At 40.1% G+C, this 26833-nt stretch overlaps 3 protein-coding genes across 4 annotated transcripts; 2 read left to right on the top strand and 1 right to left on the bottom strand.

Annotated features, from left to right (window-relative positions):
• The first annotated feature begins 763 nt into the window (after positions 1-763).
• On the top strand, positions 764-5309 carry LOC105916682 (G-protein coupled receptor 55). The gene is made up of 3 exons (XM_012851267.3): positions 764-954; positions 1769-2528; positions 4018-5309. Exons 1-3 carry the CDS (start codon positions 950-952, stop codon positions 4222-4224), a joined length of 972 nt encoding a protein of 323 aa, XP_012706721.2. The 5' UTR covers positions 764-949; the 3' UTR covers positions 4225-5309.
• Positions 5310-10273: 4964 nt separating this feature from the next.
• LOC105916681 (integral membrane protein 2C) lies at positions 10274-15057 on the bottom strand. Of its 2 annotated transcripts, none has more exons than XM_036138186.1 (6): positions 14804-15057; positions 12707-12844; positions 12402-12590; positions 12191-12301; positions 11946-12096; positions 10274-11334 (listed from the first exon to the last, which is right to left on the bottom strand). In XM_036138186.1, exons 1-6 carry the CDS (start codon positions 14888-14890, stop codon positions 11243-11245), a joined length of 768 nt encoding a protein of 255 aa, XP_035994079.1. In that variant the 5' UTR covers positions 14891-15057; the 3' UTR covers positions 10274-11242. The 2 variants fall into 2 exon arrangements, with proteins under 2 accessions (XP_035994079.1, XP_012706718.1); XM_012851264.3 differs by having other exon boundaries at positions 12402-12593; positions 14804-15056.
• Positions 15058-17692: 2635 nt separating this feature from the next.
• On the top strand, positions 17693-23800 carry LOC105916674 (transcription cofactor HES-6). Its single transcript, XM_012851255.3, has 4 exons — positions 17693-17904; positions 17990-18076; positions 18168-18249; positions 20633-23800. Exons 1-4 carry the CDS (start codon positions 17845-17847, stop codon positions 21001-21003), a joined length of 600 nt encoding a protein of 199 aa, XP_012706709.2. The 5' UTR covers positions 17693-17844; the 3' UTR covers positions 21004-23800.
• Positions 23801-26833: the final 3033 nt, after the last annotated feature.

The following is a 26833-nucleotide window of genomic DNA, read 5'->3' as shown; positions in this document are numbered from 1 at the left end:
CTCATTACTGTCAAAAGATGAAGGTGAAACTGACCAGACAAAGAGAAGAAACAATACACTGAAAAGTAAATTCACATGTTTAAGACTCACGCATATTTCAATATTGAAGGAACAAAATAATCCCCTCTGCAGTGATGGAAACTTCAGTTTGAGGAAACAAAACAAAAACAATCATAAGCAGTCATATGGAACCGGTGACATTCACTAAAGCCAATGTTTCCTCAATTTCATATTTCAGTTTTTTTTTTTTTTGTAGAAATAAAAGTGTGGTGCTGCTGTATTTCAGGTTACACCTCTGCCTTTTTGCCTCTTGCAGTCAGGCGTTCAGTTCCTCACTTGAATCCGGCCTAAAACACATCAACAACAGCGTGCTGGTTCGAGATAAGTGTTTGACGTCTGGTTGAAATCTGTGGTTTTCAGTGGAAAGTGTCGGCTGGATGCTGAATGCTGAATGCTCTGGAAGCGCGTCTTGAAAACAATAATCCATTTTTGAGCAGCGTATGAAAATGAAAAAGAAACTACACGGGCAGACTGACAATGTGCCTAAAATATATTGTGTTGTCGAATCTCGTTTCAGGTAAACAAAATTAAAGGGAATTAACAATAATTCAACGACACAATTTTTTTTAATAATATGGCTCAAGATAGCGGTAGCGCACACAACATCTTTATTCACAAGTTTGCATCAACCTTTTCCCCCCTGGTGCGTTCAGTCAGACCTTTTTGTCGCTTTGCAAGTGATTGTTTACATTGGCAGCTCGGAGTGTGGCAGTTTAAGACTTGCTGGACAAGTTCAGAGGAGAGAGAGAAAAAAAAAAGACATCTGAGCAAACATACATGTGTGGCATGATGCAGGAAGTGGTGATGAAACAACAAAAGACAAAAGCAGAAGCTGTCTGGCACAGCAGAGACACTCAGAAAGAAACAGCAGAATTCCTCTCTGACAGTCATGAGGTAAGAGCAAAACTACATGTCGACTTTTTCCTCTGCGCAGGTTACATTATAAACAAAGGCAGGTGAAGCTCTTCATGCATGGCTGCTGTGTACGAAAGGGTTTGCTTTGAGAATGAGCGTGAATTTAAATGCGATGAACTTTGCAAGGTTATTCGCCTTGCCATCCTTCCACATAAACAGCTTCTGATTTTGAATATTCAAAATATATGTCAATTTTCACCACAGAGCCGTCATGGGGTTAATTTGGGCTTCTGTCTGTTGTAAAAGTTTTTTTTTTTTCTTTCTGCTTGAATTAAAAATAACTTTAGATTTGTGTGATAACGTGACCGTAGCGAACACAGTTCGCAGCACACTAGTTCACCGTCAACTAGCAGTCCCTCACCCTACTCCACTGAGTTTCAGTCAAAAACCTGAAGCTGCTTTTTGAGAAACACATATTTAATTAGAAACATAATTGTGATTCTGCAGATACTAAATGCTGACGGCAAGGTGATTTCCACCACAAATTACCACCGGCCTCAGTCTGTGTCTCTATACCTCTGATTCAAATCGACATCGCCAGTCTAGATGAAGAAGGTTTTGAGCGACGGCGTGTGAAGAGTTCCCATGCTACGTTGTGTCAGGTCTTTACAGCAGAGATGAAAAAAGCAAGCCCGCAGTCTGCGTACCCACACATCTGAGAAGTTTCACTTGCCTCGCTGCGATCCTTTATGCTCAACGCTCAGTGTGGGAACGGAGAGTAATGACAGGAAAGGCACATTCATTTCAAAGAGGCTTTCACAGTGAAATTGTTTTGCTTTGAAATATTTTGCAGGGCAGATGAAATCGAACCAAATCTGTCCCCCTACGGCAACGACAGCGCAAACTGTTCGACGCAAGATGTGGACGAAACGATGCGATACTTGGAGCTCGTCATCTACGTTCCCATATTCATCTTGGGGATGGTTCTTAATGTGGCGGCTCTGCTGGTGTTTTGCCGAAAATGGACGGAGTCAACCATCTACATGACCAGCTTGGCTCTAATGGACCTCGTCCTCCTCCTGCCACTACCCTTCAAAATGCACGCTGCAAACCAGCAGTGGCGGAGCGAACTCCAGGAACTCTGCTCATTTCTGGAATACCTTTATTTTGTTGGCATATATGGCAGCATCTACATGATCATGTGCATAGCCGTTGATAGGTGGCTGGCAATATGTCACCCGTACAAAGCCAAGCAGCTGCGTTCCCCCAAAGTGGCGTTCCTGACCTGCCTGGCCATCTGGTGTCTGGCGTTTTCTGCCATCTTTCCAGTCGCCTACAACCTCAGGAAAGAAGATGGGAGGGATTTCCACTGCTTCCACAGGTTTTCAGAGGACGGCTGGAGTCCCAAGGTGATCACGTGCTCGCTGGTGTTTGGTTTCCTGGGGCCTGCGCTCGTGGTGGTTTGCTGTTCAGTTTATACCATCTGGGCCCTCCAGGAGTCGGGCCAGCGCAGCCCCGCGAGCCAGGCCTGCGTGAAGATCATCTACAGCAGCCTCAGTGCCTTCTTGGTGCCCTTCACTCCGAGCAACCTGGCCATCTTCCTTCAGTTCCTGGTGAGGCCTATTAAACTTTATGTACATATACGCAATGGCGGTTCTAGACCAAATTTACCAGGGGGGCCAAGGTGGGGCCAGTGTTTTTTCACAGGGGCACAGAACAAAAAAAAAAAAAAAAAAAAAAAAATGGCAATATTTAAATGTGTAATAATATTAAGTAAACCACTTGTGGCTCTGAAACTGCAGGTTTCAGACCCCTGATCTAGCAGTTGAAAACTTTGCCCCCAGCTCAATACGGCTAAAGTTAAACATGGAACATCTTAAGTTTTAAATTCTTTTTAGAGCAAAACTGCATAGGTAAAAAATAATATTGGTCAAAGGGACCAGTCAGTTATGGTTTCTTTACCATTGGAAATAATTATGAGAAGTGTATTTATTATCATGTCTTTAGTACAGGGACCATAACAGGGGCCAGGACCATTTCTACAGGGGCATGGGCCCCTGTTGGCCCCTGTCTAGAACCACCCCTGCATATACGTAAATACATATCTATATATCTATATATCTATATCTATCTATCTATACATATATATATATATATATATATATATATATATATGTGTGTGTGTGTGTGTGTGTGTGTGTGTGTGTGTGTGTGTGTGTGTGTGTGTGTGTGTGTGAAGCAAAAGTAAATAATAAATAAAATAAAATGATTTAAAAAGTCTGCCGTAAAGTCTGCCATAGCCTCTCGCCCACTGACAGCAGGAGATAGACACCAGCCCCCCTCACGACGTGTTTGAAAATGGATGGATGGATTTAAAAAGTTTTGTGTTTTTAGATAAATCAGACATGTAAATCAGTTCAATAATACAGAGATACAGATGATCATTTTAAAATTTAACGGCAGCAGACAATGCAGGAACTCTTTGGTTGAAGACCAACAAGATTTTGTTCAAAGGATATGTCAACCAAACTATTTATTTTATCAGCCACTGTAAATGTTTTCTGTATGTGACATTTCTTTTACAAACTTATTCCTTTACTACACACCGGGGAACTTGCAGCTTTACTATTTTGCACACTTCTAAAATGACTCAGAGTCTCGGGTGTTTTCTTCGTTTTTTGAAAGGTTTGAAGAATATTCCCACGCAGACATCAAACGCCTTCACTTACACGTGCGAAATAATTTCTACCTGGCAAAGTTATGCTTGGTTTTGGGTTCGCGCTAATTTTATCGTGGGATCCGAAAAAGTGCATAAATAGATGATTGTCAATATAAAATCTAATGTAAGCACAGCCGAGACGCGGTGTGAACGTGAGGACATGCAAAAGTCGAATTAAACCACAGCGGTGCTTGATTTAATTTCTTTACCGTTTTAAACAGACGATTCTCAGGGTGAGTGGAAGCAACTCGTGGGGCCTAAACAAATAAGAAAAAATTTATCACAAAATGAAGTGAATAAATACATGCAATTATGAAATAAACAAATCAATAAAAAAATACATCATGCAGTTGGGTTTGACAATACTCAACACATACTTTCAGGTCCACCAGCGAGTGATCCAGGACTGCAACGCCCAGAAAGGTTTGAGCCTGTTCATACAGACGGCCATGTGTCTGTCCAACGTCACCTGTTGCTTGGACGCTCTGTGCTACTACTTCGTGGCTAACGAGGTGAGGATCACCAGAAGCAGCTTCAGCATGACGAGGCTGAGCCAACGAAGAGCCAATTCCAGCACTTCAGAGGTCTGAGCGCTGGGCCAGAGCAGGGAACTTGTACACGCAACAGAGCGGGCTCTCGTTCTTGTTTTTATTTTTCCTTACTAGCAGGACAGTAAAACTGAACTGACTGAGCAAGCAGCTCTTGTAAAAAATAAAAAAAGAGGTGGTATGTGCTCAGAGCAGTGGGAAGGGAACCAGGTCAGCTTGCATTGATTAACCACTGCGCTGGAGCAGTAAAGCCAGTTGACGCATGTGTAACCTCAAAGAGCGCCGATAACCAAAATATGGGCGGCAAAAAAACAGAAAACTTCCACTACAGGTGGAGATGGTACGAATATGTTTTTTTCTTTTTATCTCTCTCTGTATCTGATGGCTGAGAACACTTTCAGCTCGTTGACTCCCTGATGAGAAACTGAATTGTGGTATGATTCATTTTAAATCTGGCACAGGCGGCTGGTTTGCAGAGCTTTGTTGTTTTGATTCTCGAAAGCGGGAGTCAAACAGAGAAAAAGGAGCCCTTTGTTACAGGTTCTCGTTTAAAAAAAAAAAAAAAAAAAGACCAAAAGATCACAATTGATAAATACCAAACAGCTTTATCTCATTATATATGCTTATTGAAATATTGGTTTAATAACATATTAATATGATTAAATGTGTCATATAAAGGAACCAATAGTTCAAATAGAAAAAAAAAACATGTCTTGCCCAGTACATGTGCAAATTATATAGAAATATTAAAAGTTATTTATTAAAACGTTTCTGTGCAAATGAATGATTGATAAAGGCATGTTGATAAAAGCATCTCTATATTTAGTCATAAAGTTCCAGTCCCATCAGCACCAAATAAATCCTCTATGATCTTAGAAAACATTTGTGAAATAAATGTTTTTTTTTTTTCTTTTACCAACATTAACCCTTTAGATGATAGTTAAAACTTTTTTGACTTGGCTTTTATTGTGTTTTCTTTTTTCTTTATTGCCCCCTGTATATTATAAATGCTTTAAGTAGGATGAACTGCTTGTGTAAGAAACCACTGTGAAACTGAGCCTTAAATAATACAGAATACTGTATTAGAAACAAAGAATATTCCCCCACGTTTGTCTTTTGAAATAAAGTTTAACAGAAAGTTTTGTTTCTGTTTCAGTTAATTGCACAAGGACCGTAAGCCTGAGGCAGGATTTATGAGTTAAACTGCTGAAAGCCACTAAAATATCTCTGTGTATGTCGATTTGTTTTGAATGAAACATCAGGCGAAGCAAGTTGAATATTACAGACGCAAAATCAGCAACTTTTTTTTTTTCCGTACCAGAAATCATCTTAGTCAGTTTTATACGTCGCATGTTGCTGGTTATATAACGTGGCGATATTATTCAGACAGTTGACTTTTAGCGCTGTTTTTAGAACTTTAATTTCAAGCATTAAGTGTGCTTTTCTAAATTAAGTAGTTACAAAGTCATTTTTGATGCGAGTCACTCTCACCGTGTGAACCACCAGACGGGTTGTGGCACCATTTTCATAAACCTCTAAAATAAACTTTTCATTTATACGTCAGCGCAAACATAACTGTACGTTTTTACAGTGATGTAGGTTAAGATGCCTGCTAATTTTATATGACTTACAATGTTGTTATTAGATTATAGTTTAGGAACAGAGGAATTTAATTAGAGACTAACTAAGAATATGTTTATACAGCAAAATAAAAAAGAAATGTTAAAAGGTCAAAGATTTCTTTTCTGTGGTTTCATGTATATGACACGGTGAGCAGGTGCAAACACATATGACAAAAACTCACAATTGTGATGATGATATTTAATACTGGTTATATAGTATGGGACATCTTATAGTCAGTGTTATCATGTTTATGGGTCTTATTTTTAAAACAACAACAAAAAAAACAGTAGAATACATTTCTCAGATGTTATTCAGAAAGCTAAACATTTAAAACAGACAGCTAAGTTAAAACCCAAAATAAACATAAAAATTCAAAGTTTATATGTACTCAGTGGAGACGCAGTCGGGCTTTATATGAAGGTATCTTTTTCTGAAAACTGAAATTTGATGTGTTTGCAATATAACGCCCCTGGTAGAAACTAGGCGAAGTTATTAAAAACTTCAAGTAGCAAACCAGGTAACCCACATGACAAATGTATACCACTGTGATGGGGACCACACAGGAAAACAAAGGGTTATGCTCTGCTGGCTCCTTTCTAGAATGATCGCACGGTGCCCTCGAGATGTAATGATGAGAAGAAATGAAAACAAACAAATATGCTTCACATACCTTTAATTTGGGAACATGTATTCAGTGGAGGAGAAATTAGTCTAACTGAGGTATTTTTTCTATCAATTTACTTTTTTTTTTTAAAGTAAATTTTAAGTATGAGGCACAGAGGTCCTTCATTTTTAGCATTTCTCCAAATGGGAAAGACAAAATAATGTGTTATTCAAATAGGGCAGATCTGTTTTCATCTGTAAGAGTCAGGAAATGGATAGACTATGATGGCTTAACCAATATCGATATTCAGAGAAGTCATGTAAAATTAGCTAGAACGGTGGCAGGAAAGGTTGCATGAGGACCTGCGCTCATCTGTCTCTGGCAGTGGTGGCATGATAAAAGTAATTTTAAAAGCTGAACAAAAGAAATGAAGCAATAACTCCTGTCTCGGGGTCACTAAAAACAGCATCCTACAGTTATATTCCCACCCATAGCACCCCCATATGTCTTTACTAAATCCAGTTAAAATATGCTGTTCAAAAATGGCCCACTCCTAAATTTAAAAAATCTACTTGTGTAAAAGATTGGTGACTCAATGTGTTGCGTAAATGTAATTAATCCTGTAGACATCATCACGTTATCTTTTGGCATGTTAAGTTTTTAATAATATACTGTATTCCGAACTCTTACACACACACACACACACACACACACACACACACACACACACACACACACATATATATATATATATATATATATATATATATATATATATATATATATATATATATATATATATATACCAAAATACATCTAGCCAAACATTATAATTCATTCTTGCAGAGTGTTACAGAGGCATTTCTTTGATAAGGGCCTTATGATTCACTGCCTACAGCGTCTCAACACGAGGGTGTGGCATGAATGGTAAAATGGTAAATGAACTGACTCCATATAGCACTTTTCTAGTTATAACAACACCGCTCTACATTAGAGCCACATTCACCTAATCACATTTACACATTCATACACTGATACGCAGATCATTATGCAACATGGGGTAAAGCAAACACATCAACATATGGCATGGGGAAGCTGGAACCAGGATCACAAGCTTCAGATTGCAAGAGAACGCTACCCACTGAAACTCACTTAGTGAAAACTTGGCAAAAACAAAAACAGTTCTCTGTCATTGGTGCCCCGACCCAACTTCCTGTTGTGTATTTGCCTTCCAGTAAATGGGAAATGGGTGCCCAACAATTCAAGCTGCCACACAGCATGCCACGATTGATATATATATATATATATGTATATATATATATATATATATATATATATATATATATATATATATATATATATATATATCAGATACTCTGTTTAATCTTTTTACATTCTCCCTTGGGTACAAAGAAGAATACAAAGAAGGTTCTCAATTTTGTCTTGTGTGTGACCACTCATGCAAAAACCGCTACTCTATAGTGGATTTCCAAAATTTACACAAGCCTGGTTTCATAAAATCTAGCATTTTCTTCTTTTTTTCTGTAAAAGCAACATTGAAAATCACTTCAAAACCTTTGCCATTATAACTGTGACACAAAGTATATTCAAAACAAGTCAACAGAAAAGCACAGAAACCTATTAAGGGGAAAATATAATAATTTAAAAAAGGCGCCTAAACATTTATTGTTTAAGTGTGACGACCTTAAACTCGTCCTTTATTAAGGCATCTTTGATTTCATTTTCAGCATTATTATTCTGTGGTTGTAGTCTTTCAGTGGCCTAACACATTTGCCCACAACAGATGTAACAAGGCCTGGATATGGTCTTTGGAAGAAAACCTGTTACCTATATAAAGAACATCTGGAACTGAGGTCAGAGGTTAATGATACCATGCAATTGTCTGTTGCTACATGCTCGATCCAGAGAAGCAATCGTTGAAACTCAGTGACCCCATGCAATCGGCCGGGTTTCCTTAGATTGGAAACTTTCTAACCAATTAGAAAAAAATAAACTGAACCAGACTGCATTGCTCGACAACTCGGATCAAATTAGACCGTATATAATTGGCTTTGAACGTGTCTGGATGACAATGAATTTACCTATTTATTTGTTTTTTGGTAAGGTGCCTTTAGACAATATTTGTTGAGACATGATGCTGTATAAACAAACTCAACTGAGCTGAAACCAAAACACAACCCGCACTTGGCGAAACTTTGTGCAGCTGCTTCGGTGTTTCTGCCAAGCCTGTTGGCAGCCTCTCTGACCGGTTTCAGTCTCGTCGTCTCATCAGTTTTGCAGAAACGCACAGGTTTTGGAATATTGCTACTGCTCCATACTTTCTGTAATATTTTTTTCAGTTGTCTTCTCTGTGCCACGCTGTGTATGTTACTGCCTAGGAAGTTTCTGAACTGTTCTCCTGACTGATTTGTACAGAAAGGGCTTTTGATGCCTCTCTGTAAAGCATTCGCTAAAAGATGCAAATGTCAAAAATCCAGATGATTTAATCAGATTATCTGTATCTATTATAAGTCTGAACATGAGCTCTGCATGCAGAAACTGTATCAAAACATGCTTCAACAAGGCACTAGTTAGAGCAGGGGTGTCAAACTCATTTTGGTTTAGGGGCCGCATACAGCTTAATCTGATCTCAAGAGGGCCACTAGAGTAAACTCATTGCAAGATTAAATAGAACTAATAAATGTGGACTTGTTGTTGATTTTTATATTAAATGAATTTCACTTATACACAATATATTATGAATAACCTCAGCGTTTTTAAGAAAAGTATGTGCAATTTCCACAATACTTTTACTCAGTTAAACTACTTTACTTAAGTGCATTATGCATAAGAACTGATTACAGCGATTGTACAATGTTGAAACACATTTATTCACATTTTTTGGAACTTAAAAACACTGTAATGCATGACAAAATACATCAAACAGATAAAAATTAAGAAATGATTTAACATCATCTGAAGCTCAGTGCTACCATCTGCTGATTAAAACACAGGACAATATAGGAACTGCAGATTTTCAATTAAACGAAGTACATGTTTTTTTTCAATAATTGTTTTATCATTCTCTTCCTTTTATCTCCTCTTTCTTTCACCTTTTCTTTTTTTCTTCTTCTTCCTTTCCTCTCCTACTTTCCCATTGTAGTGTCCATATCATTTGAGATATTCCCCGCATGAATCATAATAAAACTATTCACATTCATAAATCAAGCGGAGCACTATGGCAAAAGCAGTACTGCTCCACTTGTGAAAGTCAAATCTCATGAGCTCTTATTTGGCATTAAGACAACAATTCTTATTGCCACATTGCCAGACAGGACACTAGAAATTTTTTTTTGAATAATGATAATGCATTTAGCCACCGGGCTGGACTAAATTGTTCGGCGGGCCGGTTATTGAGGCTTTTTTTTATTCCGTTTAAATTCTCACAAGCAGATTTGTTCATTTTTCAGTTGTTTTGTGTGGGATATATGTCACATTTAAGATGAAAAAAGTTTTTAAACTAATGCACTACATCAAGATCCTTCCAACTGGACATTACATTGCTTATCCTTTTTTCTTTTCTTTTTTAACTGTCTTTGAAGGTTTCCGATTGTGCCCGGAAAATTATTTGTTTTTCAGTCTGAGAAAGTGAGAAAGCCATGTCCCTAAGCCTTCACTTAGGCCATGAAGACAACTGGGTTAAACGGTGAAAAGGGATACAGTGAAAGTTTCCATAACAATTTCTTCTCACGTCGTTACACACATCCTCAACAGGGTTGCCAATAATGGCTGAGGGCACTTTTAACCTATGCCCTCCAGGAGAAACCATGAATCGACGAGAGTGAGAAACTCCAGAAGACAAAGAAAGTTTGATAGTTTATTTTTAAAGCAGCGAGATCTTACAAGAGAATTGAGACTGTACAGTAAGATAAAGTGTCAAAAAACAGTGAAATATGAGCACATATACATCATAAACACACCCCAAAGGGATATTGACGATAGGACGTGTCAACGCTGCAGAGAGCGGAACTTAGAAAGGACTGAGAAGAGGCGAGAGCGAAAGACAAACAGCTAAATCTGAGTGAGGAGGAGGAGGAGGAAGAGCAAAACAAAGTAGGTTTTTGCCTTTGATATCATCTACAGTAAGTGATCTAAACAATAAAGCACTCTTCAATATAAATATTATATCCCTTACAACTATGTGTAGCATCACTGACTGCAGACTTTGGTTCCCTTTGTCCCACTACAGCACTGCTACTGATTACAGTCTAAAGCCATTTATAACCCAAGGAGTACGAAAATGTGATACCAAAGGAAAAAAGAGTGAACCATAAATCAATGATCTCTCCCAAAACAGGTTTTGATAAAAATCTATGCATGTAACACTGTGGTATTAAGAAGAAAATTAATTTACAGTATATATATATATATATATATGTATATTGCTTAGGAACAATCAGTTATATACACACAATTCAGTTATGACAACAAGCAAAATTAATATCTTAACTACATGAGGTATGTTTTTTCTCTTTAGATAGAATACAAAATGTGACCAGGAAACAAATATTGACAAGAAAGTACAAGAACAAGTCTGGTCTCCTGCTCTACAAGACGAGCTACAGATAAATCCAAACATGTCACGGAACACAACCCGAATGAAAAAGTAGGACGTGGACAATAAAAAGAGCAAAAATGCGACAAAAACTCGGAAACTGAAACTAAAGGACGACATTTTGCTCTTAAAGTGCAGCTTTAAACGCATAAGAAATTCAAGAGGTATGGTTTGAAATTGGCTTCAGTGTCGGATGGCTGTGATTTCCGCCTCAGATTTTAGAATCGGTCGCAGATGACGGTCTCGACCACAAACGTGTTCTCAAAGTGACGGATTTTGTGACACTTCTTCGTCTCGCGCCTCTCGATACCTGGAAGAGACAAAGGGAGAGAGAGACAGAGAGAAACAAAAGACGCGTTTAGAGAAATCAGCTCAGTACTGAAACTCCTCGTATTACTACTGCCGCTGGCATGCCTCTGCTGTCCGGTTTCAATCAGCACCAGTCTCGTCCTTATATGTACCCAGGGGGGAAGTTTGCCGCATCATTTCTAAAAGATCTCACACCAAGCCGAGGGACACAACGCCAGAGTTATCTTTCATGTGCATCACTACCTCCTCCGCAAATGTGTGGATGTGTCCACTGCACTACGAGTGACTCACGCAGCAGGAGGAAGTTCCCACACTCGAACACACAAACGTCTGCGACAGAAGCAGATTGAACACTGTCTGAAATCCTCACAAGGAAGACCCTATTTGGTTCGGGCACCGGTCACTCTCCGGCGCGCCCACGCTGCCAATCTGAACTCTCCGAATAACTCTGATGCAGATGGATCCCAGTGACCCCCCTCCGTCCCCCTCCCCCATCCCAAGCATATCGCATGCTCCCATTCTCACATTGCCTGGCGTTATGGTTGGGCGATAACTAAGCGGAAGTGACCCCGGGCACGTGCGGCGCATAATTTATCGCAAACTCTCACTCACGTTGGCGCTGGTTGCGGCGTCTGAGGCGGTACGTCTCTTTGCCGAAGCAGAGCCTGTGGATGAAGGGCCCCAGCTGTCTCATGTTCCTCAACCGGCCAGTCACCACCATCTCCTCCTGGACGATGTAAGTCTGGGGAAGGTACGTCCCCCTCTGAGACAAAGAGATGAAGCCGTCAGTCAAAAGGGGGGGAACACAATGTCTTCGCTCGTCTTTGGCAGCGGGTACAATCTACCGCGGTGCTCACCTTGACGTTAACAAGCAGCTCCCACAGGCTGCGCGGAGGCATCACGGCGGTCGTGTTTAGCTCGGTGATGTAGCATTTGTCCAAGGCAATGTCGTGATAGGCTGTGAGGCCCTGGGATGAAGCGAAAGAGAAAAAAAAACAGTTTAGACTAAAACAATCAACTACAGGAAATCTAGACAAGAGAACAAGAGATGTGTTTTTTAGAGCGTACCCTCTGGAAGTCATGGACGATGTCGGCCGGGTCGCTGCCCCCAAAGTGAGGTACGGGGACGCTTATCTGTTCATAATTCTCGTCAAGGTAGATGCCCACGTTTTCCTCCAGTTCTTGGCGTCCTCTCATTGGAGCGTACACGGAGTCCTCATAGATGACTCGACAGTGGAACAGGCTGTCCTCTGGCATCTGCTAAAAAGGGGATGAAACAGAGCTGGGTAAGCACGTTTTATCTTCAATGACATGGACCGGCAGGTAAGCTTTGAGCTCAGATTTTTTATTTTGTTTTTCTTAAGTCAACTGACCTGGGACATAAAGTAGTAGCGGTAGATGTAAATGGAAGGCAGCACCAGTCCCAGCGTGAAAATGACCAGGCCAACTGCGAGGCAGCACAAGCCCACTGGGAAGGGCTTTCTGGGCTTCATAGGAGGAACCAGACGCCCCTGTAAGGGAAGAAGAAGAAAAGCCGATGGGTTAGAGAGAAGCTCAGTGGGCTCACACAAGGCTGCGCTTCTGTTCTCTTTCATTACTTTGTTAAAGAAATGCAAACTGAGGAGGAAGGACATGCTCTCGCATGGAGCTACAATAGGACCCCTGGTGACGTCTCAGCACACACACCCATGCTGTTCCTCACAGAGTCTGAATTGTAACAAGAGGTAATTCTGACAGGAGGCAGTTGCGAAGGTGTTAGTCAGGCGAGGGGATCTGGTAGACGTAGGATGGAGCGGAGTGAGGCACGCCAGATGCCCGCCCACGGTCTCTCGGCCGACCTTCTGCCTCTCCCATACTACTGTTGCCATGGAGAGCGGAAGCGAGGAGAACAGCTTGTGCCAGCCTCTGACGAAGATGCTGGCACGTGGCCGTCTGGGTCTATTCTTGGAGGCCTACTTCCATGCTCCATATTTGCAGAAATTAAATTGCGGCTCACCAAGTGGGAGTGAAAAAAAAAGAGGACGGCTACGTAGAGTAGAGGGGTCCCTCAGCAGAGGTGTGTGTGTGTGTGTGGGGGGGGGGCGTATTAATAGATCCACACGTATTGGCTCTGACGCCTCACCTCCTGTCTTGGCCAATCAAAACCCACTCTGCATCTGACATCCATCAGCTGACGTAACCAAACAGACAAAAAAGGGGTGTCTTCTGCGATGACTGGTACGTCATTGAGTGGTTTTTACAGGGTGCAGTGTGATCCAGGGGAGGGTGAGGGATTCGAAAAAGACTATCCACTGCCAGATATCTAATAATATGCAACTTCTGGGATGGATTCAAGAGGCTAAGAAAAGATGGAGCGTATGTGGAATATCTATCTATCTATCTATCTATCTATCTATCTATCTATCTATCTATCTATCTATCTATCTATCTATCTATCTATCTATCTATCTATCTATCTATCTATCTATCTATCTATCTATCTATCTATCTATCTATCTATACATCTATACCACTATCTATACATCTATACATCTATACCACTATCTATACATCTATACATCTATCTATCAATAATTTGCAGGGGTAGAATTGACACATTCCCACCTTCAACCCTTCTTTAAAGTCTTTCTTTATGAATGCATGAATTATTTTCAATTTAACTCCTGCTCAATGTCAACACATAATTTACTTTGTAATTAAATTGGTAATTTTCCAGTAAGTTTTGGATCCAGCTGTCTTCAGACTATAACCAGAAGACACTTAACACAAGGTGAATCACTACACCTCTCATCCTCATGTGCTCAATGTCGCCTTCTACAGGGCTGAATTTGAACATCACCCCCTGAATGACACGACTGCTGCAGTAATTGCATCAGTATTTATTGGGGTTTTTGCCCCTTTTTTTCTTTACTGGCTTTACTTCCTTGAGGTAAAAGTACAACTTAGTCGATAATTTGAATATATTTGTATAGTATCGTATATGGAAGGCAGGACTGCCGTCCATCTTTAATGCACATCTATGCAGAAGAGGAGGTTATTATCTGCAGTGTCCTCAAGGCTGGCCGAATGAGATGATGTAATGTCAACATCCTCAGACGGCCGTCGGCATGCACTGACCCCTTTCATTATGCTGCTGCACACAGTCACCTCAACAAAACAATCGCTGCAACTTTCAGTCGGATGACAGAAATCTTACATCATAAAACATTTACAAGTAGATGAGGGTTCACACTGCACCTCAGGAGGCGTTTTTATATATAGCCACTTTAAAAGATTAAAGGTTTAGAATTAAATCCTATCACCGACCGGAGGACGCATGACTAGACAGCATTAATCTGCTCGAGCAAAAGGAGGATCTATTGAAGATGCAGTGAAAATCTATTCAAGATGCAGTGAAACCAATATAATAATAGAGCCAAAAGAGAAATGCCACAACATGGAACAAAGAAAGATAAAGTGCGCAAACTCACGTGAGCCTGGGGTATGACGATCTTGTCCACATCCTGATCTTTCTCCGGCTTCTGCGCCGAAACTGACTGGAAGGTGATCTTCACCATGTTTAGGTTTAGCTGTGTATTTTTTTTTTAATGTAATGAATATTATTTTGGATGCTCCCCCTGTCTGGTTCTGGTTCTGGTTCAGCACCGCGCTTCCATCCTCAGCACCAGCAGGTCTTTATAGCGCCGGTGCTGCCTCGCCCCCGGGAATCTGTGACGCCAGAAGAGCGTCTTCTCTGACGTACGAGCGCTGTGTGGGACCGAGGGAAAAGCCTCCTCGTTGGTTTCAAAGTAAAAGCTCACGCTAAAGTCAAAGGTTCCTAAATAGTGTCAATTGTGCACCGGTAGTGTAAATTATACCTTTTGTTTACCGAGTCGCGTGAAAATAATTGACAAATTGGCCCCTCGACCCGCTTTACAGCGAAAAGAGTATATTTTTAAAAAATAATTCCCACATATCTATCTGCACCGTGCTTTTACTTTATGGTCCAAATCCCAATATGGCAATGAATTCCGCAAATGTATTTAAAGATGAATATCCTCCCCTCATCACTGTTCCGAACACTATCATCCGGAAATGTTGTGATGTTTCAAATTGGCTCAGCCAGCAGCTACACTGCAATAAAGTTACCAATGGGTTACTACTACTGGTAGTGATAACATAACTGTACGCTGTGTAGAATGATATACATTACTCTGGCTGAGCAATTTAATAGAAAATCAGACTTTAAAAAAATGAAAGCATTTGTGAGAGCAAAGAAAAAATGTGCTTAGTTGCAAGTAAGAGGTCCAATAAAATAGAAGCTAGATAAAATGATACAATGGTACACTACAACAAAATTTTTCTTTTATTCATTAAGGCATCAGCCAGCGAGGAGTCTATGATCTGTGACACACATGAACAGTGAACATCACTACAAGCCATTCATGTGCTGCAAACATATCTCCCTTGCTAATTGGCTACTCATGCCAATGATCTCGGTCAGCTTGCCACAGTGTCATAACAGTGACCATCTGACATACAGCTGAGACAGACCTCGTTTGGATAATAGGAAACCAAACAGAAACGTTTACACTTCCGTAAAATCCCGATTCAAGAGCACAAAAATCCAAAACAGGGATAATCTGTAAGCTGTCGGCATTGATCCAGCGATTTTCTTCAAAATGTGATGCTCTGCATCACAAAGGGGTTAAGCCAGGCGCAGGATCCAGAATTGATTTGTTTTCAACAATATTAATTTTATCCTTAGCAATAATTTGCAATGTTTTCTAAGCAGTTTATCTTTGAATAATCAGACCCTTCAGCATGTATAGATGATATGTGTTTGCATTCTATAAATAAACAGTAGAAGTGAAAAATGTGGTAGACTCACATAAAAAAGGAGAAGAAAAAAGCAGAAGTTCAACAGTAAGGTCTTCTTTTCTGAGAAGGAGTGATGCAGCTGGTCTTTCTGAATTGTCATTGCTTGTGTACAGAGCCAGCTACATTTATTGCTTTGGACTTGTATTGCTGACAATAGTTCGACTGGTCACTGAAAACATCGCTTTGCTGATCCAACTGATTTTCCAACTTCAAGTTTCAACTTCAGAGGGGCGAATGGAGCAAATCATACGTAATCATCAGCACCAGTAGGCAGGTACGCTTTATTTATAGGCTAAGTGCTACACAGTAAAATACAATTAAAACATTTACAAGAACATTTAAAAAAATACATTATAACAACATACGGTCACTCATTGCAGCCTGAGACCAGCGGGGATAAAATGTTTGTTTAAAATGCTTTTGCATGATGCGACTTGGCATCATGAATTCTTTAAATGCCAGATTAACTTAAATGAGTATCCAGAAAACTCCACTGGTAAACTGAAAATGGATCAACGATGGGTTCTTCATTGGTATAATAACCCAAAAAGATGTGGCCAAATCGGCACAGAAATGTTTCCCCAGACAGACCCAGAGTCACACAGACAGCATGAAAGCGTGAGCTGACGTGATTTAGAAAGATTGTGGACAGATGGACAAAGATTCCTCTCTTCTCTAAACGCGTTAAATACCAGAAGAATAAGTACAGTTCTATTGGTAACTTGGGGTTAAACAAAGTATTAACAGCATGGGCTCGCATTGTCCCACCAGGGATTTTGTTAGAAACAATTATATCTTAACAAGGGATGTGTTGAATGAATCTGCCAAAACCAAAAGTTAGATGTGGCTAATTTCCTTTTCAATCCAAGATTATTTTTCTGCAAATACAAATATTTTAATTTACTCTGTAGTCCTATTAACGATTTAAACACCTTTATAAGGGTCTCTTTGATTCTATTTTAAAAAGTTGCCAGGCTCTAGTTTAAATTTTATTTTACAAAAACAAAACTGAAACTGGGATTGAGGGAGTGGAGAGACAGAGAGAGAGAAAGAGAAATGATTCAGAATCTTTGCACTTTGCCGTCTTTTTGTTCCATTCACATTAGTATTTTCTTCCTTCTGACTGAGCAGGAGAGAACTGGTTTTCATGTGGAAGCTAATTGAATGAATGACCCGAACTACCTAATGATCCAATGTGAGAACCGGCCCTCATAAACCCGCTTTAATGGGTGCTTATCAATCAACAAACAGGGAAAATATGAAGTTGGATTTTGCAACAGACCTTCTATGAATATAGCCTGAATCCAAGGCATTTAAAAAAAAAAAAATAAGCGTGTTTACTCTTTCAGGTGAAATTAGTAGCTGCAGAGAGTTTGCGGGATGGGCTCTTTTTCTGACATGGGCTCCGTGGTTCAGGACCCCCTGTTGATAAAGGGTACGAGCGCTGCGCGCCCTCGCTGTCTTACAACCCAGTTCAGTCATTCATATGTAAACGAGGTCACGCATAGAGCCGCTGCGAGGCCCCTCGGAGCCGCAGAAACAGCCCCTTGTCTGTGAGGGAGGGAGCCAACCAACCGCAGCGCCATCTGTCCCCCCCCTGAGGGACCCCTATCTGCTCTAACGGCTCTCTGGATCACAGCCAGCGGCCCCCATGGCTCCGATACGCAGCAACACTGGTGGAGGCGATGGAGGAATAAAACCTGACAGGAAGGTAGGATGTATGGAGACTTTTTGGCAGCAGCAGCAGAGCCAAGAAATGACTAAGCGTAACCTATCTCCTTTTTCTCTTCCTGTAGATGAGGAAACCTCTGGTGGAGAGGAAAAGAAGAGCTCGCATTAATGAAAGCCTGCAGGAGCTCAGGGCTCTCATCGCAGACCGCGACGTGAGTTCTATTTTTAATAGGCGAGTCCGGATTGAGTTTATGTGGCTCAGCCATCGGCTGCTGCTCGTGTTAATTGTGCCCTCCACCGCAGTTACAGTCGAAGATGGAGAATGCTGAGGTCCTGGAGGTGGCGGTGAAACACGTAGAAAGCATCCTGCGGAACCAAACTCAAGGTAAATCTCTGCTGCCAGTCAGGAGAGTTTCAAATAACTTTGACCCATGCAGAGACAAATAATCAAAAAAAAAAAAAAAAAAAAATAAAGAAATAAATACATACAGTAAAACAACAATGCAGTTCTTAGTATGTTCCCACTATCCCAGGGGTTCTCAACATGTGGGTTGTGACCCCATTTGGGGTCGCAAATGAACAAGTATTGGGTCATGAGATTCAATTCAATTCAATTTTATTTATATAGCGCCAAATCATGAAACATGTCATCTCAAGGCACTTTACAAAATCAAGTTCAATCATATTATACAGATTGGGTCAGATTATACAGATTGGTCAAAATGTCCTATATAAGGAAACCAGTTGATTTCATCAAAGTCCTGACAAGCAGCATTCACTCCTGAAGAAGCGTAGAGCTACAGGGAGAGTCGTCTGCATTGTACATGGCTTTGCTGCAATCCCTCATACTGAGCAAGCGTGAAGCGACAGTGGGAAGAAAAACTCCCCATTAACGGGAAGGAAAACCTCCGGCAGAACCAGGCTTAGTATAAATGGTCATCTGCCTCGACCGACTGGGGTTACAGAAGACAGAGCAGGGACACAACAAGAGAGACAAAAAAGATCTTTATCCTTGACGCATCCGCGAGGTCCAAGCAGGCAATTTTACATAATTTTGGCCATCCCGGCCAAATGTTGCCGCTCCCCGCACTTGGAAAATTGCTAACTACGTGGACAGTTCAGTGCGGATGAGCAAGAGCTCCTCCTTGTTGAGGTCCGTAAATATAGACATCTTTATGATTCGGCCCATAAAGATCACCGTGATCAACAAATTGTTAACAAGTGCTGGTGATAAATCGCCATCACTCTTGGAGGAAAGGAAGAGGCTTTAAAATGTTGGAAACAACTGTTTTATACCGTTACGTGTAGTGGGGTGTATTATGCTTGGCATAGGAGCACAATACTGCCCTCTAGAGTTTAGGAGAATAGTGCCAATTTGCCGCACGGAGCATAAATGCTGCAGCAGTGTCATTTCCGTGCGGAGCCTATGTGCGTCAAACATATATATATATATATATATATATATATATATATATATATATATATATATAAATTTATGACTATATAAATGTATGTCAAAACAATATTAGCACATTAAATTAACTTTTAAATAACACAGTAAGGTAGCTATAGCATTTTAAAAGCTGAAATTCTGAGCTAATTTGCTTCTCTCTATTTATGTGGAAGTGGTTACAGAGCAGGACATTTGCATCTTGGATAGGCCCCAAACGTTGGCGGTTCGAAACTCAGTCTGTCACTCTGTGTCCCTGAGCAACACCCTGACCACAGATTGCTGCCTGTGTGCGTTTCGGTGTTGGCAGCAGACTGTTACCTAAGACATGTGTTAAATGCAGAGACACGTTTCACCACTGTGGGACTATAAAGGGAAACATTTAATTGATTTAATGTTATATGTCTTTGTTTTTACTTAAAGCCTTGCAATGAAATTTCACTAAAATGTACACAGCAAATGCAGAGTTGAATGTCAACAAAGTCTGTCTAAATCTAAGTCAAATCAAAACATGGGAGATTCTGTAACTTGAAGTCACACATTGTGCTATTCTTATTTATTGATTTTTTTGTTAAGAAATTGTCATGTAATATTTAACAAACTGTGGTCAAAAAATGTACTGCATTGGTCCTTTAGTTTGTTCCAATTGAATACATTTTTCCTGATTAAAAACATCAACAGTAAATATTTTACCTTCAAACATATATACGGTTAGCTGGCTGTGATTTTGAAGTATTAAATCCTGAAAATAAGATGATTTCCACATGGGCCAGTCAAGCGTGTGCTCACAAATCAAACGAGTTGATTTTTGGTACGTAGGTGGTAGAAAAACATCTAACAGATTATTGAGTTGATTTAAGAAAAAAATTGACCTAAAACATAAGTGAGAAACCCAGCTTTGTTGCTAACAGTAATGAAAAAAACAAAACAAAAAAAATAGACAATATTTATTGCTTTTCTGGGTTGATTAGTCTATCATCAGAGCTTCTTGAAACCCTCGCTAGGTAAAATAAAGCTGTTTTTGACACCATGATGAAGAGTGATGATGATGATGATCACCAATGAAGGGACTGGAGAACAAACAACAGACTTGCTGATAGTAACCCTGATGATGATGATGATGATGATGATGATGATGATGATTTTCAGAGAACATCAATAATCTATAGATATTGCAACACACTGACGGACTTGTAATGTCACACGCCTGAAGGCAGAATGGTTTTAAATGTGAATCTGCCAATCAGATCAGAGACCGTTGTGGTAGTGTCATTTAAAATATGAAATAACGCCGTGGCTGCTGTTGGTCTTTCCCCAGAGGTGGACGCTCTGAACAGGGAGGCCAGGGAGCGTTTCGCCGCGGGCTACATCCAGTGCATGCATGACGTGCACACGTTTGTGTCCAGCTGCCCTGGAATAGACAGCGCCATAGCGGCGGAGCTGCTGAACCACCTCCTGGACCGCATGCCCCTTAATGATGAGGAGCGCCTTGATGCAAACGAGCCGGCCTGCACCAGCACTCGGGCCCACCCTGAGAGCACGTACACCCCGGCTGCTACCAACGACCTCAGCTCCGACCTGGATGAGACAGACTCGGAGCAAAGCCAAGCTTCCTCCACGGAGGAGGTAGACACCCAGCGGGCGTCATCGGGCTTAACTTTCTCCAAGCCGGTGTGGAGACCTTGGTAGAGCATTTTGAAGGAGCTTGCATAAGAATTTGATGGATAGGCCTCAATACACTACAAAACATCCCTGAACAGATGACCTTATAATGTCTAAGACAGTGGTTCTCAAATTTTTAAACTTAAAACCGTAGTAAGTTTCCACCGTACCACCATCTTTATAGACATTTTAACATAAGAAATAAAACAGGACTTGTTTTTTTCCCCCACTTGCTGGGTTTTGCCATTAAAACAAAAACCTTCCCCTACCATTGACGCTTCGCCTATGGATGAATGAATGTGGTTTATATAGGTCCTTCACTTTTACTCAGAAGCTCACATTTCCAAATTTGGAAACCGTAAAAGAAATCTGAAACTCCAAAGTCAGAAGACGTTTACCAACCTTGACCTCACGATCCAATATGACTTCCCTGAGATTACATTTACTGATTGCCAGAGGAAGGAAAAGCTTTATTTGACATTGTGTGTCTAATCAAGAGTGCATTGCAATCTTTAATGGACAGGTTGCAACATGTTTTAAAGCACAAAATTAAGAGAAATGCAACATTATTACCAGGTATTGCTAATCTTACGTAGAATCTTCACTGAGCACAATTAACAAACCCCAATGGTTTTCTACCTCTGGACCCTGAACATGGTTATGTTGGGTTTAATGGCATTTCCATGGTCAAGCTTCAGAGGTCAGTGGGACACAGCAGAGGTAACCACAAGCCCTTTGTTCCTGTTTCACTGCCATCTGCTGCAAAACAGGTAATGTGTTTGCACTTAGCTTAAAATGATTAATTCCAAAGTTCTTTAAAGTACCTTGTACTGCTATGGACAATATTACTATGGTATTATGGTCTTGTCGCCAAAGAAAAACTTCTCCGGTTAGTAGAAAATGATTTTAAGATTCCAGTGAAGAGGCAAAAAGGATGTTTTTGATATGCAATTCTGTGAAGTTTAGCTGAGAACAGCAACAAACTTAACAACAGTCCATGTCACCCATAAATAAGCTAAAACAGTGGTCATGTTTGACAACCTGTTAGCTTTGCACATAGGATTTCCTTACTTCCTTACAAACTCGCTGCGATAAAACATGTTTGTGCAAAAACTAACGAAAATACATTGACGGTAACATTTTCACGGAACGTTTCTTCAAACAGATTCAACCTCTGTAAGCAGGCAACCGTCAACTGGAACCAAGAGCTAGAGGCTTTCTGAGCAGCGCGATTGATATCTCTGTTGAAACTGTGGACGACAAAAGGCGGAAAACAAAAGGGAGGTTCCATACAAGTCGTTTTAAAATTTGCATTCAGTTGTTTTTGGGCAGAGGAGAAGCCAAGTCCTCAGGGTCTGCTGCATGGTGCCAACACGCTGCATCTTTTTAACCCAAAATTCTAGTAAGAATTTGGGCTTTTTAATTAAAATTAAATAACGTGAGGAATCAAGGTCCCTGTCCTGTTCACTGACTATTTTAAAATTATTATTATTTTGTGACTGTAGTCATTGGATAAAAAAAAAATTGGGAACCACTTTGTCTAAGGCATCAAGAAGCTCTTTGTCAAATATTTTAAAATGACAATTGAAACAAAACATAATAAAATCGGTGTGCATTTAAAAGTGTATCTAGTCCTACCTCCAGGTGAAGGTGGTGAATGCATTTGTAAATATGTCCTTGTTAATATTTAGCTGTTCCCTTGCAGATACGTTTGTTAGATAAATTATTTCCCATTTGGGAAGACCTGAACTTTGTATTTATAGTGCATTAGTAAGCTACCTCGACTGATTATTTTTCTAAGTTCAAACGCTTCTAATAAACGACTTTTTTTTTTAACAAAAGGTTCCGTCGAAATTCTATTTATGCACCTCTCGCGCTCCTAAAAAGCTACATTTTACACAGAAGGATCCCACTAGCCACCCACCCTCGTCTGTTACAAAGATTTTAGCTTTTACTCTGCAGTTTCTGTGCGCTCTCCCTCCCTCCCTCTCTCTAAGATCTCTTTGCACGTCGTAGGCATTTGTGAGGTGTGAAATGAGTAATCGCTCCTTTTATAGGCCTCGTTCAGAACTTGACAAATGGGTTTTATAGCTTTATTAGAGCTCATCTTTTTTTTTTGTGTCTTTTATTTTAAATAACCTGGATACATGGCTGGTCATGAGTGGGAATTTTCCATAAGCAGTAGGTCATCAGTAGGTCATCATCTGGATTAGGCTGTAATGTACTGGAACAGAGTAACGTTGCAGAGCATTTGGGTGTGCAGATGATAGCAAGTTATTTACTTTGTTCACAATCAAAGGTGCTCAGGTTTCTAATCTCATGCCTGCATCTTAAGCGCAGCGAAAGAGACAGACTGTGTGACTCAGACCCCTCAGATTTCAGATTAAGCAGCGCTTCTGAGGCCGTTCCGAAATCCATCTTTGGTCGCGTGTTTCCTCTCGTGTTCCTGCGATGTTCCCTCAGAGTGTCAACTCTTTCACGATCCACAGTCCTAACACTACAAAGTAATGAATAACTGTAAAGTGGAAGGAAATCGATGACACATGGTTCTCAAAATCGTTTTAAACAAATTGAAAATCTGAAGAGGGAGGCATTCGTTTTTGTCCATCCCTTTTCACCCTGCTAACCTTACATATAATCAAGTCACCTAATCAGTAAATAAGGTCTACCTGTGTGTAATTTGGGTCCAGTATAAATACAGCTGTCAGTGAGCGGTAGTGAAGAAACAGCAACACGACGGCCTGTGAAGACCGCAGACGGGTCTGTAACAACATTATAGGGAAGTTTAAAGCAGGGTCAGGTTTGAAACAATATCATTTGAATGGTAAAAAAAGGATTGCAGAACTTGAAAAATACCAGCTCTTTAACCAGAGAAGCAAGCAAGAATCCCATGGTTACTCTGGAGGAGCTGCAGAGACCCACAAAGCCGGTCTTTATGACAGAGCGGCAAAAGGAAAGCCACAAGGAGTCCAGTTGGTTCAGGTCATGCAGGAGAAACAGCAAACGTGGGGGAAAGTGCTTTGGTAATATTAGCCCAAAATCCATATACATACATATATATATATATATATATATATATATATATATATATATATATATATATATATGCTTGCAAAACATCGTGTCTGGCCACACACCACCCTAAAACGTAGTTGCAGCATCATGCTGTGGGCGAAACCTGTCGAGAGGCTGCGATAAACCTCATACTGGGGCAAAGGTTCATCTTTTGGTAGGAGCTACATGTGAATGGTTTCGATTGCAATAAGTTTAATCAGTGTTAGAGCACAAAGTTCAAAGCCAGATCCAGTTGAGAATCTGAAACTGGATTTTCAGTCGCCAAACTGAGCTTGAGCTAGATGTAAACAAAGAAGGGACAGAGATGTTTGTTACTAGATGTGAAAATGTATTACCTTTATTTAACCAGGTAAAGCCTCATCGAGAGTGAACATCCCAGTGTACCCTGGGAAAACAACGATGAAACAGAATGCATTCATACAAACGCTGGTAGAGAATTTCACACGAAGTCCCAGAGTGATACACTGAATGTGATGTGACACTCTTAAAAAAAAAAAAAAGATTGCAGCTTCAACTTAAATGAACTGCTTCAATCGGTGGCAAGTAATTTAGTTAAATGTATCCAAATTAATTAATTCACAATGGTTTCACAAACGGCAGTTGAATCAGCTTAATTCAATTATTTGAAGTAATTAATTCAATTTGGAGCTGCAGTATCTTTTTAGAGTTTAAAATGTGTGAAAGCACCTCCTTATGAATGTTTATAAAAAGCTGAAACAGTAAAGTCCCCAAGTGCTGCAGGCTGATTGGACCATGTTTTTTCTATGTCTGAACTTGGGTTAAATTTGGCTAAATAGATTTTTTCCCCCCTAGTAAATATAAAAAAAATGTTGACACCTTTTTGTATGTGTTAACTGGAAATAAAACGTTTGCAGAAAATAGACCAAGTTACTTTTTTTGAGTGAAGGGATAATAAGATTTGAAGAAACAAAACATGCTGCATTTATCTGACAACCCATCAAAATGCACAATCATTTAAAAACAAAATCAAAAGTAGTTCAAAAACAGTTTCACTTCATTGTTATTTAACAAAAAAAAAAAAGGGGGGGGGGCGGATTTTCAGATCGGCTCAGATGTAAATGAGAGCAGCAGGCGAGCGATTTGCGCCTTGTAACTAAATTTGTAGCCTAAAAGATAGAGGGAGGAAGGAAGGTGTGAGCGCTATTATTGAGTGGGGAAATTCGGCCGTGTGACAAAGATAGCTACACACAATTTATAGTAATGACAAAAGTAAAAATAAAACAAGCTAATCGAATCTGAAGTTAGTTCTAAAGCAACAGAGGACGTGCTTCAGCTAGAAAAAAGGCAACAACTAAAAGAAAATAAATAAATACCAGAGTAAGTATTGCACAGTATTACCAGATCCTGAATGTAAGCACTCAGCACATTTTAATTAGTTCCGCTACTAAAAGCATACTTGAAATAAAAAAGGCCGGGTTCTGCTCCCTGGTCGCTATAATTTCAGACATCTGTCTGGACTTGACAGCAAAGTGGTCCCTGCAGCCCGCAGCCAAGCAGAGATCTGTTTGCACCTCCAGGAAAGTGAAAGTCAGGACAGGAGAACCTTAACACCACGCATGTTCTCCCCTCATTATAATGTGAATGCTGAGCGTCACCGGAGCGCTCTTTCATATTTATGCGCTGCAATGCCCCCTAGTGGTCATGTGTGATTTGTTACCGATCAAAGGCTCATCCTCCGAGGACGACCATGCTCTCAGGTCCTGTCTGTCACAGCCCCAAAGTGCCACAAGCCAGCAAATAAACAGTTAGAGAAATAAAAAGCCCATTTATTTATGTATTAGTTTCGCACTCACGTGGAAAATGTGCACACATTGTTAAACAGCTCTGTGATTCTTTCAAAAGAAATGTTCACAAATGTCTGCTCTTATTTCAGGCCACATCTGAACAAGGAAGTGATTTGATTACACCGTCATTCAAATAAAAGACATCAACAAGTTTGTCTTCTGAGGAAAAAATTAGGACACCTGACCGGCTCAGAGCCATCTTCCAGTCTCTTATAATATTTGGGAAAGTTTGCCCCAATCCTATTTCAGTTCTAAAATGTTTGAGGGCCAACCTGAACCACCGCTAAGTCGCCACACAGCATGCCAACGATATATATATATATATATATATATATATATATATATATATATATATATATATATATATATATATAATTATAGAGTCAAATGCTGGTGAAGATTCTCAGTCATATAAAGCTTGTTACTCATCATTACTCCAGACTTTTTGAATTGAGAAAGCTTCCGGGAGAGGAAGCGAAACGTCTTCAACTACGGAAAACAAGTCCAGTTGCTTTGTTTTTTACCTTTTTTTGGAATATAGAGTCAAATCTGGGCTTTGACTATATATTGACAAGCGCTGGGGAATTTACTGGTATGTTATGGGCCATTGCAAGGTTGCAGGGTCTCTATGCATCATTTACATATAAAAAAGCTTTTGCTCTGTTATCGATTTGCTCCACAGAAAAGGAAAGACAAAAATCAACAATAGATAAAAGGCAACAATATGCCCTTTTTTTTTCTTCCAACAAATGAATTTAAATTTCTAATAGATTTTCACAGTGAATTATCTTAATATATTTACTGAAACATTAAGATGATTATATTTGTTTGTAGTCATCTATTTCATGTGTGCATTTTAGTTTGATTTAACTCATCAGATGCATAACTGTTTATTTAAAGACCTATTTCATATTTACTGACCTGTAAAAACCTTTTGCCCCGGATATCAGGCAACAAGGGAGGGACATAAAACTGCA

This window comes from Fundulus heteroclitus, chromosome 6 (genome assembly GCF_011125445.2).
Source record: "Fundulus heteroclitus isolate FHET01 chromosome 6, MU-UCD_Fhet_4.1, whole genome shotgun sequence".
NCBI lineage: Eukaryota > Metazoa > Chordata > Actinopteri > Cyprinodontiformes > Fundulidae > Fundulus > Fundulus heteroclitus.
The sequence above is the reverse complement of the archived record's forward strand: the minus strand, read 5'-3'. Positions and strand labels throughout refer to the sequence as shown.

What these genes read in the sequence shown, in the direction of transcription:
- LOC105916682 (XM_012851267.3), top strand. An exon ending in CCATCTTCCTTCAGTTCCTG is followed by an intron (nt 2,529 to 4,017) that starts GTGAGGCCTATT and finishes ACATACTTTCAG; the next exon opens with GTCCACCAGCGAGTGATCCA.
- LOC105916681 (XM_012851264.3), bottom strand. Translation starts at nt 14,890, where the DNA reads ATGGTGAAGATCACCTTCCAGTCAGTTTCGGCGCAGAAGCCGGAGAAA. An exon ending in GCTACTACTTTATGTCCCAG is followed by an intron (nt 12,594 to 12,706) that starts GTCAGTTGACTT and finishes TCCCCTTTTTAG; the next exon opens with CAGATGCCAGAGGACAGCCT. An exon ending in ACGCCGCAACCAGCGCCAAC is followed by an intron (nt 11,335 to 11,945) that starts GTGAGTGAGAGT and finishes TGTCTCTTCCAG; the next exon opens with GTATCGAGAGGCGCGAGACG.
- LOC105916674 (XM_012851255.3), top strand. Translation starts at nt 17,845, where the DNA reads ATGGCTCCGATACGCAGCAACACTGGTGGAGGCGATGGAGGAATAAAA. An exon ending in GAATAAAACCTGACAGGAAG is followed by an intron (nt 17,905 to 17,989) that starts GTAGGATGTATG and finishes CTCTTCCTGTAG; the next exon opens with ATGAGGAAACCTCTGGTGGA. An exon ending in CCTGCGGAACCAAACTCAAG is followed by an intron (nt 18,250 to 20,632) that starts GTAAATCTCTGC and finishes GTCTTTCCCCAG; the next exon opens with AGGTGGACGCTCTGAACAGG.